Consider the following 13,368-nt stretch of genomic DNA (forward strand, 5'->3'; position numbering starts at 1 on the left):
GGGTGGGTGTTTGAAATATGTATGTTTTTAGGCTTGGGTGGAGAGAGTTGAAAGAGTTCGTGTCTGTTCATCTCAATTGTTCCTAAGAGGAAGGGAGCAGACACCAAGTAGTAGGCAAGGAAGTAGTGGAGTAAAGGGGCTTGGGGATAATGATGAAAAGTTAGGAACAGTGGTTCCTTGGGAAGAGACAATGAAGCATACCAGCAATACCGAAATGATTTGCCGGACCAGGCTGGAGGCCCTGCTCAGGTTGCAGGCTATGTATCTGCTTTATGTCATTATACAGGGTCATTTGGTTTTCTCCAGCAAATCTGGGTCTAGATTTAAATTGAAGTCTAGGAAGCAGATGATTACATTGATCTGAGGTTATGGTCTTTACAGGGTGAGTGCATTGAAATGAAAAGAGACGGAGGCCACACGGGAAAAGGGCTAAACTGATGTATATACAGTAGTAGGATAAGTGTGACCCCGGTTTGATCATTTTTTTTTTTTTCAAGACAGTCTCACTCTGTCACCAGGCGCCAGGCTGGAGTGCAGTGGTGCAATCTCGGCTCACTGCAATCTCCGCCTCACTGCAATCTCTGCCTCCTGGGTTTAAGCAATTCTCCTGCCTCAGCCTCCTGAGTAGCTGGGACAACAGGCGTGTGCCACCACACCCAGCTAATTTTTGTATTTTTTAGTAGAGACCGGGTTTCACCATGTTGGTCAGGATGGTCTCGATATCTTAACCTCTTGATCTGCCCAACTCTGCCTCCCAAAGTGTTGGGATTACAGGCGTGAGCCACCGTGCCTGGCCTGATCATTTTGTTTTCTAGCTCAGAAATCTTCAGTGGCTCCCTAGGTTCTAAATCTTTGAACTGATGGACAAAGATGAGATTTTCCCATAAAGCTGGCTCCAGCTGCCTTTCCATTGCTTTCCTGTTGGACTCACCTATTCATAATGGCTCCCTCTTTGGTTATGCACTGGCAGTCTCCTTAAAAGCCCCTCCTATTCCCAGCTGCCTTAGTCCTATGCAGCTTTCAAAGGCCCAGTTCTAATCATGCTTCCTCAGATAAAACCTCTTTGACCACCTTAACCTGAAAAGAGTCCTGGTTTTTTTGTTCTTTTCAGGATCATGTATTTAGAGCTTGTATTGCCTTATCTTTTACATTGTTTATTCTATATTAATGTGGGTTTCATTTCTGCAACTAAATTTCTTAAATTTCTTTAGCACTGCTGTTACGCCTACACATTATCTTTTGTCAAGAAGATTCTTCCTAAGCATTTGGTAGCTGACTATAGAGTCTGACAGATGGAGAAGAAATTCATATATGGGGGGTTCTTTCTGTTTTTGTTTTGTTTGTCTTTTGAGACAGGGTCTCACTCTGTTACCCAGGCTGGAGTACAGTGGCACGATTTCAGCTCATTGCTCCTGGGCTCAAGTGATCTTCCTGCCTTAGCCTCCTGGGTAGCTGGAACTAAAGATTTACATCAGCACACCTGACTAATTTTTGTATTTTATATTTTGTAGAGGCTAGGTTTCAATATACTGCTCAGGCTTGTCTCAAACTCTTGGACTCAAGTGATCCTCCCACCTCAGCCTCCCAAAGTGCTGAGATTACAAGCGTGAGCCACCATGCCCAGCCAAGGGTTCTTACCTTGTGCTCAGCACTGAGTAGAATGCTTAATATCATTGCTTCTCAAACTATCTTGGTAAAGGACCAGGTAGATTTTTCCCTCAAGCTGCTACAGATCAGTAGTGTTCTACAAGCACTTTTGTAAAATAAAATTACTAGAAAAATTAAAAAAGACATACAGAATACAGGCTTTTAATTATTATCATTGTTAGATTCAATAAACATTGTCTGGGTGCAGTGACTCACACCTGTAATCCTAGCACTTTGGGAAGCCAAAGTGAGTGGATCACTTTAGGCCAGGAGTTCAAGAGCAGCCTAGGCAACATGGTGAAACCCCATCTAAACTACAGAATACAAAAAAATTAGCCTGGCTTGGTGGCACAGGACTGTAATCCCAGCAACTTCAGAGGCTAAGACACAGTGATAGTTTGAATCTGGGGGGCGGAGGTTACAGTGAGCCAAGATCACACCACTGCCCTCCAGCCTGGGTGACAGAGGGAGACCCTGTCTTAAAACAAAATAAAACCATAAACTGCCTTGCTCTAAGATGTTCTAAGTGCTAATGCTTCCTTTCTGATGCAGACTGCTAATAGTTTGTGAATTGGCAATGGTATGAAGACCAAGCCTTGTGTAGCACTGCTTTACATGATCTCATTTACACTTCCCCCATATCTCATGAGGGTGGATATTATTATTTCCTCAGTATACTAATAAGGAAACAGATTTAGTTAAGCCACTTGCTCAAGTTCACCAATTTAGTACGGGACAGAATTGGAATTCTAGTGCTATATGCCGTTTTGTTCATACTACTTGGTCTCAAAGAGAATTCTTGGAGCAGAGTTGGTTTGGGGCAGGTAGAGTGTTTTGTTTTCAAAAAGTAAGTTAATTTGAATTGCAAATGTATTTAATATTTTACCTGTTGTTTTCCTTTGGTTCTTGCATTTTAATGCCTACAAGTACTGATTTCAGATGAATATTGCTTCATCTGAACTGCTTGATACTTAGTTCAGTGGGAAAAGTAACTAGCATCCCTTTTAAAGGTCCAGATCTGCCAGGCGCGGTGGCGAGTGCCTGTAGTCCCAGCGACTCGGGAGGCTGAGGTGGGAGGATCGCTTGAGCCCAGGAGTTCTGGGCTATAGTGCGCTATGCCGATCGGGTGTCCGCACTAAGTTTGGCATCAATATGGTGACCTCCCAGGAGCGGGGGACCACCACGTTGCCTAAGGAGGAGTGAACTGGCCCAGGTCGGAAACGGAGCAGGTCAAAACCCCCATGCTGATCAGTAGTGGCATTGCACCTGTGAATAGCCACTGCACTCCAGCCTGGGCAACATAGCAAGACCCCGTCTCTCTTTTTTTTTTTGTTGGTTTTTTTTTTTTTTTTTTTGAGATAGAGTCTCACTCCATCACCAGGCGCCATGCTGGAGTGCAGTGGCACAATCTTGGCTCACTGCAACCTCCGCCTCCCAGGTTCAAGCAATTCTCCTGCCTCAGCCTCCTGAGTAGCTGGGACTACAGGCGTGCACCACCACACCCAGCTAATTTTTGTATTTTTTAGTAGAGACGGGGTTTCACCATGTTGGCCAGGATGGTTTCGATCTCTTGACCTCCCAAAGTTCTGGGATTACAGGCTTGAGCCACTGCGCCTGGCCCCGACCCTGTCTCTTAAAAAAAAAAAAAAAAGTCCAGATCCACTGGCTCTATGGTGTTTGACAGAATTCTTACCTAGTCTATGATGAAATGTGAAAATAAAGTTAATGTAATGAATGTTTTCATAGTCATGTTTATTAAATTTAAAGGACAATATTTTATCCTGAGATTTTTATCTATAGTTTTTTTCTTGTTAAAATAATAGAAATAGAATGTATATGGTAATTGTGTGGAGTGTTGTTTATAACGGCTGTCTGAGATATAATTCGTATGCTGTAAAATTAACCCTTTTAAAGTGTACAATTCAGGCTAGGTGTGGTGGCTCACACCTGTAATCCCAGCATTTTGGGAGGCCAAGGCAAGAGGATTGCTTGAGGCCAGCCAGGTGTTTGGGACCAGTGTGGGCAACATAGGGAGGTACCATCTCTACAAAAAATTGAAGAGTTAGCCAGGTGTGGTATTGAACACCTGTGGTCCCAGCTACTTGGGAGGGTGAGATGGGAGGATTGCTTGGGCCAAGGTGTTAAGGCTATAGTGAACCATGGTTGATCTGTACTCCATCCTACTGGTCAACAGAGTGAGACCCTGTCTCAAAAAAAAAAAAAAAAAAACCAAGAACACCCCTGTACAATTCTGTGATTTTTAGTATATTCAGAGAGTTGTTCAACCATTTCCGCCCACCTCAGACTCCTAAAGTGCTGGAATAACAGGCAGGGGCCACTGTACCTGTCCTATTTTCTGTCTTTTTGCATTTGCCTATTCTGGATATTTCATATAAATACCATCATACAATAGATGACCCTTTTGAGTTTGGCTTCTTTTTTTTTTTTTTTTTTCTGAGATGGAGTTTCACTCTTGTTGCCCAGGCTGGAATGCAGTGGTGAGATCTCAGCTCACTGTAACCTCTGCCTCCTGGATTCGAGCCATTCTCCTGCCTCAGCCTGTTGAGTGGCTGGGATTATAGGTGCCTGCCACTACGCCCAGCTAATTTTTTTGTATTTTTAGTAGAGACAGGATTTCACCATGTTCGCCAGGCTGGTCTTGAACCCCTGACCTCAGGTGATCTGCCCACCTCAGCCTCCCATAGTGCTGGGATTAAAGGTATGAACCACCGCTCCTGGCCGTGTTTGGCTTCTTTCACTGAAGGTAATGTTTTCAAGTTTCATCTACTCCATAGCATGTATCAGTCAGTATTCCATTCCTTTTTTTCCTTCTTTTTTTTTTTTTGAGACAGAGTTGTTCCGTCACCTAGGCTGGAGTACAGTGGCGCAGTATCGGCCCGTTGCAGCCTCTACCTCCCAGGCTCAAGTGATTCTCCCACCTCAGCTTCTAGTAGCTGGGACCACAAGCACACACCACCATACTTGGCTAATTTTCTTGCGTTTTAAAAAATTTTTTTTTATTTTTTGTAGTGACCAGGTCTTACTATATTGCCCAAGCTGGTCTTAAACTCCTGGACTCAAGTGATCCTCCTACCTCAGCCTCCCAAAGTACCGGGATTTTAGGCATGTGAGCCACTAAGCTCAGCTGTGCCCTTTTCAAATATAGACTTTTGAACTTGAGTTAGCATAATTAGGAGGCAGGAGGATCGCCTGAGGTCAGGAGTTCCAGACCAGCCTGGGTAACATGGTGAAACCCTGTCTCTATCAAAAATACAAAAAAATTAGCTGGGCATGGTGGTGTGTGCCTGTGGTCCCAACTACTTGGGGAGGATGGCTTGAGCCAGGGAGGTGGAGGCTTCAGTGAGCTGAGATTGTGCCACTGCACTCCAGTCTGGATGACAGAATGAGACTGCTATCTCAAAAAAAAAATTTTTTTTTATAAATAACTCATTTATAAACATTATATTGGGGTGTTTATTCTCTCTAAGCCTGTTTTTCTTGAATTGTAATATGGAGATCTCTAATATGATTGTACCTATCACTGAGGACCTGTGTGTTCAATGTATTTTACAGCTGTGAAGTCCTGCCAGGCACGGTGGCTCATGCAGCCTGTAATCCCAGCACTTTGGGAGGCCTAAGGCAGGTGGATCTCTTGAGCTCATGAGTTAAGATCATTCTGGGCAACATGGCCAAACCCACTCTACAAAAAATTTAAAAATTAGCTGGGGCCGTGCTCAGTGACTCACACCTGTAATCCCAACACGATGGGAGGCTGAGACAGGCTGATCACTTGTATTCAGGAGTTGGGGACCAGACTGCCCAACATGGCAAAACCCCATCTCTACTTAAAAATAAAAAAAATTAGCCAGGTACAGTGGCAGCCACCTGTAGTCCCAGCTACTCAGGAGGCTGAAGCAGGGAATCGCTTGAACTCAAGAGGGAGGCAGAGATTGCAGTGAGCCAAGATCACACCACTGAGCTCTAGCCTGGACAACAGAGCAAAACTCCATCTCAGGAAAAAAAAAATACAAAGTTTATCAAGTCGTCTAGTATTACACTCTCAGAGTGAGAGAGCAGACTGCCCTCTGCAAGATGAGATCAGCATTTATTTGGTATAGTTTGGGTCTTTTTTAAAATTTTATTTATTTTATTTTATTTTATTATATTTGCTTGGGTCTTTTTATGTGTTTTTTTCTCTCTTCTTTCCAAGGCTGCTTAATCTCTAGCCAGTGTCTGCCTTTTTGATTGATGGGTGTGTTGCTTACTGCTTGCATGCTGCCTCCATCCAATAATTTTAAGTACATGCATGATATTCAGTTCATATGCATGAGCTTTGATGAGCTAATTATCATATGGGGTCATGATAAGGATACTTTTTCTCTTTGATGGTATGCCTTGCCCTGAAGAGCTGCCAGTTGGTGGTTTGGCCTGGATCCTGCGGGCCATGGGGTCCTTGCTTGCTTTTTTATCTTACATTTTATCTTACCTGCTTAACTTCTGCCTCTTATCTTGCTTCTTGCTTATCTGTGCTTTCACCTTGCTTCTGCTCTCATGCTCTTAATCATTCTACCCTTTATCCAACTTTAAATTACCTTTGCTATTCTCCTGCCCTATTTTCCCTAATCTGCTGCCTTAGTTACAGTGAGCCATGATTGTGCCACTGCACTGCTGGGCGCCAGCCTGGATGCCAGAGTGAGACCCTCTCTCAAAAAAAAAAAAGCTATAAAATCATTTTGTGAACTAGAGTGCACTAGGAAAAGATATTATTATTGTTGGTTTGTACAAATGATTTCCTTTCTTTTATAAATTATTTTTTGGGTTATATTTTCTGAAATGAGTTTACTGTTTCAAAGGGTATGACCCAGGATAATCTCTTGATTCAAAATTAGGCAAATATTTATTGTATGCTCAGCTGGGCATGGTAGCTCACTCATGTAATCCCAGCACTGTGGGAGGCTGAGGCAGGTGGATTACCTGAGGTCAGGAGTTCAAGACCCACCTGGCCAACATGGCAAAACTCCCATCTCTACTAAAAATACAAAATTAGCTGGGTGGGTTGGTGTGTACCTATAATCCCAGCTACTCAGGAGGCTGAGGCAAAATAATTGCTTAAACCTGGGACATGGAGGTTGCAGTGAGCCAAGATGGCACTACTTTACTCCAGCCTGGGCAACAGAGTGAGACTCTTGTCTCAAAAAAAAAAAAAAAAAATTATTGCATGCTCACTATATGCCAAGCTCTATTCTAGGCACTGGAGAATGCAGCAATGAACAAAACAAAATGAAACCTTGCTGCATGGCACTTTTCCTTTCGTTGGACTGGCTTACGATTTTTTAAATATAAATCAGTGATTTCTAAATGCTAGAAGAAGAACACTAGTATATTATGACATTTCCATCCATCTGAAGTGAAATGAGAAAAATAAGGATAATGTAGTGAGGACTGAATTCTTTCACCCAGGCTGGAGTGCAGTGGCACAATCTCAGCTCACTGCAACTTCCACCTCCCAGGTTCAAGCGATTCACATGCCTCAGCCTCTGGAGTATCTGGGATTACAGGTGCCTGCAACCACACCTGGATAATTTTTGTATTTTTAGTAGAGACAGGGTTTCACCATATTGGCCAGGCTGGTCTCGAACTCCTGACCTCAGGTGATCCACCTGCCTTGGCCTTTCAAAGTGCTGGGATTACAGATGTAAGCCATTGTGGCTAGCCTCTCCTCCCTTTTATTTTGGTAGCCAGGAGGGATGGCTGTTACAGTCTCTTACTTTTGTCTTTCAGGTAAAGTGATAATAATGTTGAAAATAAAGGCTTGGGTGCTCTGCTGGGGCCATTTTTACAAATACTGAATTTTAGAATTGGTGTACTCTGGAAGAACCAAGATAAAGGGGGAGGATAGCAGGCAGGACTCTGTGAGGTTGTCTGTCTGGGAGTCTTCCCAGATACGGCTTTGTGTCTGCTATTAGAAGACTATCATTTTATACCTTTTAGTGCCAAAGTATGATGCAGTACCTCCCTTTGAAGAAGATATGCTGATTCAGCATCTGTATAGCTCTGTTGTCTTTTTTTGTCAGCTTCCTTGGAGAGAGGAGACAGGGAAGCCCTTCAATGTGTGTGTGTGGGGGGGGTGGTCTGTGTATGTGTGTGTATACATGTGTGTATATGCATGCATATGTGTATGGACATGCTTATGTGCACATACACTCAGTAGTCTTTCTAAAAAAGCTGGATGTATCTTTGCGGAGAGTCAGGGATCTTATACACGGAACCCACTTCATTGGAGCCCAAGCTTCAGGGTCTGCAGGTGCCTGAGAAAGGATGGCAAAAGAAAGTCTCCTTTCAGTTCTTCTGCTCACTCAGTGAGTGTCGTATGGGCTCACTTTATGACTGGACTGAGCAGGCAGAAAGTAGGATAGCACTGGGTGGGAGTGGAGGAATAGCTGGCAACCTGAAGAAGTAGACCAGTTATATAAATGCAGGCAGAGAACATCAGGCATTAAAGTTAGGTCCTTTGGAAGCTGCTACCTATCAACTATGGAGTTGGGCTAGAGGAAGATATGGGAGCTAGGAAAGATCTTTTTAGAGGATGCTGCCAAGGACAGAGAGCAGTGTGGCTGAAGGTGTCAAAGGACAGATTGATGGTTATTCCTGATTTCATATGATAATAGGGTAAAAAAATGTAACGTGGGCCGGGCACAGTGGCTCACACCTGTAATCCCAGCACTTTGGGAGGCCGAGGTGGGCGGATCACAAGGTGTAGAGATCAAGACTATCCTGCCAATATGGTGAAACCCCATCTCCATTAAAAATAGCCAGGCGTGGTGATATGCACCTGTAGTCCCAGCTACTCAGGAGGCTAAGGCAGGAGAATCGCTTGAACCTGGGAGGCAGAGGTTGCAGTGAACCGAGATTGCGCCACTGCACTCCAGCCTGGGTGACAGAGCAAGATTCCATCTCAAAAAAAAAAGAGGCTGGGTGTGGTGGTTCATGCCTATAATCCCAGCACTTTGAGAGGCCAAGTGGGTGGATCATGAGGTCAGCCTGACCAGCATAGTGAAACCCCATCTCTACTAAAAATACAAAAAATTAGCTGGGCATGTTGGTATACCCCTGTAGTCCCAGCTACCCAGAAGGCTGAGGCAGAAGAATCACTTCAACCCAGGAAGTGGAGGTTGAAGTGAGCCGAGATTGCGCCCCTGCATTCCAGCCTGGGCAACAGAGCGAGACTCCGTCTCAAAAAAAAAAAAGTAATATGTTTGTGTATGTTTGTATCTGTTATTATAGTGTCAAGTCTGAAATGTCCAGGATTATAGATCTGTGCCTAGTGATGGAGGTTTAGGGGTTTTTCTTTTAAAAAAAATTTTTTTTTCTTACACAAAACCTTGAAGATATATTTTTTTCTTTTTAATTCTTTATTTTTTTTTCCTTACACAAAACCTTGAAGATTTCTTTTTTCTTTTTGAGACAAGGTCTTACTCTGTCACCAAGGCTGAAGTGCAATGGTATGATCACAGCCCACTGCAGCCTCAACCTTCTGGGCTTGAGCAACCCTCCCACCTCAGCCTCCCAAGTAGCTAGGACCATAGGTGTGTGCCACCACGGTAGCCAATTTTTGTAGCGATAGGGTCTTTCTGTGTTACCCAGGCTGCTTGTAAACTCCTGGGTTCAAGTGAGTCTCCCGCCATGGTCTCCCAAAGTTTTGGGATTACAGGTGTGAGCCACTACACCTGGCCTGGTATTTGAGCTATCATTTCACCACTGCACTCCAGCCTAGGTAAAAGTGAAACCCTATGTCTTAAAAGAAAAGTAGGGACATGCTTCAGAAAAGGTAGGTGAGGGTGGGTATGGTGGCTCATGCCTGTAATCTCAAAACTTGGAGAAGCCAAGATGAGAGGATTGCATGAGGCTAGGAGTTCAAGACCAGCCTGGGCAACATAGCAAGACCCTGTCTCTACACAATTTTTTTTTTTTTTTTTTTGAGATGGAGTGTTACTGTATCACCCAGGCTGGAGTTCAGTGACACAATCTCGGCTCACTACAGCCTCTGCTTCCTGGGTTCCAGTGATTCTCCTGCCTCAGCCTCCTGAGTAGCTGGGATTACAGGCGCACGCCACCATGTCTGGCTAATTTTTGCATTTTTAGTAGAAGACAGGGTTTCACCATGTTGGTCAAGCTGGTCTCGAACTCCTGACCTCAGGTGTTCCTCCTGTCTTGGCCTTCCAAAATGCTGGGATTACAGGTGTGAGCCAATGCACCCAGCCTACAAAAATTTTTTTAAAGGCCAGGCATGGTGGCACATGCCCAGAGTCATAGCTACTCAGGAGGCTGAGGCAGGAGGTCTGCTTGAGCCCAGGAATTGGAGTTTACAATGAGCTGTGACCATGCCACTGTACTCCAGCCTGGGCAACAGAGTGAGACCCTGTCTCTTTTTTTAAAAAGGGAGATAATTCTTTGGGAGAGAGTGATATAGATTCACTCCCTTTCCTTACCTGTTCTGTTAGATGCTGATTTCTACTGAGATTACCAAGGTTTAAGAGTAACTTCGGAGAAGAGAGTGAAGGACCTTTCTTTACACATTTGGAGTGTCTCAGAAACCTCAGGGACCCTGGGATATATTAAAATCCTAGGTAGAATCACTGTATGGCCAGAGTTCGGTTTTTAATTCCTGCGGTACATCAGAGCTGTGACTGCGTGGAAGAGCCACAAAAGGTGGAGGGTGACAGGGTTTGAGCAATTTTTTTTCCCCATATACTCTGTAAACCAGGCTGGAGTGTAGTGGTGTGATCACAGCTCACTGCAACCTTGTACGCCTAGGCTCAAGCAGTCCTCTCGCCTCAGCCTCCTGGGTAGGTAGGACTACAGGTAGATACATGTGTGCCACAACGCTTGGCTTTTTGTCGAGATGGAGTCTCACTATGTTGGCCTATGTTGGCCAGACTAATCTTGAACTCTGGGGCAAATGATCATCCTGCCTTGGCCTCCCAAAGTGCTGGGATTATAGGCATGAGCCACTGTGCCCAGCCAGGGTCTAACAGTATGTATGTATGTATGTATGTATTTATTTATTTATTATTATTATTATTTTTTTTTTTTTTTGAGACAGAGTCTCTGTTGCCCAGGCCAGAGTACAGTGGCACAATCTTGGATCACTGCAGCCTCCGCCTACCGGGTTCAAGCGAGTCCTGTGCATCAGCCTCCCAAGTAATTGGGGTTACAGGCATGTGCTACCATGCCCAGCTAATTTTGTATTTTTAGTAGAGACAGGGTTTCTCCATGTTGGTCAGGCTGGTCTCAAACCCCCAACCTTAGGTGATCCACCTGCCTCAGCCTCCCGAAGTGCTGGGATTACAGGTGTGAGCCACCATGCCTGGCCAGGGCAGGTGCTTAATTCATAGGCTGGAGCCTCTTTGGTTTTGATCAGGTAGAAGCCATAATTTATTTAAAACTTTCCCTGGGACTGAAAGCAAAACTTTTGATTGTTACAAAAGTCAAACATTTGAGGCTCTTGTTCAGAATATTCTGAGCATTAGGGCCTTGTCCTGTTCCTGTCTTCTTTTCATGGAGAGGACCTTCCATTTTTTGTCTTTCCCTGTCTCTGCAGGCCTCGTCATTTCTGTCTCCTGTTTCTCCACTTCCTTCTCTGTTGGCTAGTCCACTGATGTATAGACTTGTCCATGATGAACTGTGAACTTCTAGCCACATGTAGTGCCCTTGGGTACTTAGAGGGAGACACTTACCACAAGGAACCAGATTGCTTAGGTGAGTACCTTTCTGAGGAAACAGGAAAAAATTTGCTTGAATTAAGGAGGTCTGTTGGATTTCTCAAACCATGGGTGTGAAAATCACGTGGGCCTGGATGGAGCTTCTTCCAGGGTTCCACATACATGTTTTGTTCTGTCTCTGAAGAGAGTGTGAAGGATCTGATCCGCTACTTGAGGCATGAGGATGAGACACGAGATGTGCGTCAGCAGCTGGGGGCAGCCCAGATCCTACAGAGTGACCTTCTGCCCATCCTCACCCAGCACCGCCAGGACAAGCCTCTCTTTGATGCTGTTATCAGGTTGCCTCCCTAGCTTTTAAGCTTTCACCATGTGCCAGCCTTTGGTGTTTGAGCTGATAGGTTTGGTGTTTGAGCTGGTAAGGCAACTTAACTTCTCCCTTCTTCATTGTCTCCCAGACTGATGGTGAACTTGACACAACCAGCCTTGCTCTGTTTTGGCAGTCTGCCTAAGGAGCCCAGCTTTCGGCACCATTTTTTGCAGGTGCTAACTTATTTGCAGGCCTACAAAGTGGTAAGGCTTTCCTTTGGAGTCCCTGGGGTGGAATATGGGGCAGTGAGGAAGAAATAGATGACCGATACCTAAGATCTGGTCCCCTATTTCACAGGCCTTTGCAAGTGAGAAGGCTTTTGGAGTCCTCAGTGAAACCTTGTATGAGCTGCTGCAACTGGTGAGTCAGTCTTCACCTTACAGGATCCCATGAGACAGCACTTTGCACCTTCTCTGGGCAATGATTAGATGCTGAGATACGGTCCCAGTCCTTGGGGATGTGGTAGTCCAATCCGTAGTCTCTGGCTGCCAGAGTACAGTCTCTCTGTACTGTTTGACCTCTTTAATCCTGATTCTCTTCTTTGCCTGGGTCTTTCAGCCAGGGTACATGCTGCCTGCCTTCCACAGGGAGTCTCTTCCTCTAACTCTCTTCTGGTTAGGGTTGGGAGGAACGGCAGGAGGAAGACAACTTGCTGATTGAGCGGATCCTACTGCTGGTCAGAAACATTCTCCATGTCCCAGCTGACCTCGATCAGGAGAAGGTGAGGCTCTTGGGTATTCCATGTTCTTGCACATGGTTAGGTTGAGCTACCCTTTTTAAGCTATTCTATTCTCTGACAAGTCTGGGGGAGGAGGCTTGGTGAAAGAATGAGTTGGAGGGCTTCAAGGCAGGGCAGTGGGATTGAATGAGCTTCCTTTCTACCCTCACTACTCACTGTTCAGAAGATTGATGATGACGCCAGTGTCCATGACCAGCTTCTCTGGGCGATTCACCTCAGTGGCCTGGACGACCTGCTGCTCTTTCTGGCCAGCTCATCTTCAGAGCAGCAGTGGAGCCTACATGTGCTAGAGATTGTCTCCCTTATGTTTCGTGACCAGGTGAGACCCTGGCCTATTGCCCGAGTCCCCTCCGCCCATGTACTTTTGTGCTGTACAGCCAGAATTGCTCTTCTGATAACCTCTGCATTATTTGGGGAAGTCAGGTGACAGCTGGAGTATCGATGTCTTTTTTTTTTTTTTTTGAGACGGATTTTTGCTCTTGTTGCCCAGGCTGGAGTACAGTGGCGTGATCTTGGCTCACCTCAACCTCTGCCTCCTGGGTTCGAGCGATTTAATTGCCTCAGCCTCCCGAGTAGCTGGGATTACAGTCATACACCACCATGCCCAACTCATTTTGTATTTTTAGTAGAGACGGGGTTTGTCCATGTTGGTCAGGCTGGTCTTGAACTCCTGACCTCAGGTGATCTGTCCACCTCAGCCCCCTAAAGTGTTGGGATTACAGGTGTGAGCCACCGCACCTGGCCTGCCATGTCCTGAGTATGGTAGTACCCTCTTCACGGTTTTGCTTTCCTCGATTTTAATTACTCACAGTCAACCGCGGTCTGAAAATATTAAGTGGAAAATTTCAGAAATAAACATTTTATAAGTTTTAAACTTGTACATTGTTTTGAGT

General features: G+C 45.0%; 1 protein-coding gene across 12 annotated transcripts in view; it reads left to right on the forward strand.

Moving 5' to 3' along the window:
• TIMELESS (timeless circadian regulator) overlaps positions 1–13,368 on the forward strand; it is a 34,608-nt gene that overhangs the window by 4,179 nt on the left and 17,061 nt on the right. For 6 of the 12 annotated variants that reach the window (XM_054238387.2, XM_009004005.5, XM_078336314.1 and 3 more), the window contains 6 exons: positions 11,249–11,406; positions 11,554–11,707; positions 11,825–11,939; positions 12,034–12,096; positions 12,356–12,457; positions 12,639–12,794. In XM_054238387.2, coding sequence (XP_054094362.2) covers positions 11,322–11,406; positions 11,554–11,707; positions 11,825–11,939; positions 12,034–12,096; positions 12,356–12,457; positions 12,639–12,794 — 675 coding nt within the window. In that variant the 5' untranslated portion in view covers positions 11,249–11,321. Of the gene's footprint in view, positions 1–11,248; positions 11,407–11,553; positions 11,708–11,824; positions 11,940–12,033; positions 12,097–12,294; positions 12,458–12,638; positions 12,795–13,368 lie in introns of those variants that run through there. The other 6 variants (XM_078336312.1, XM_054238391.2, XM_054238392.2 and 3 more) reach the window with 3 other exon arrangements.

The sequence above is a fragment of the Callithrix jacchus genome, chromosome 9 (genome assembly GCF_049354715.1).
Source record: "Callithrix jacchus isolate 240 chromosome 9, calJac240_pri, whole genome shotgun sequence".
Classification (NCBI taxonomy): Eukaryota; Metazoa; Chordata; class Mammalia; order Primates; family Cebidae; genus Callithrix; species Callithrix jacchus.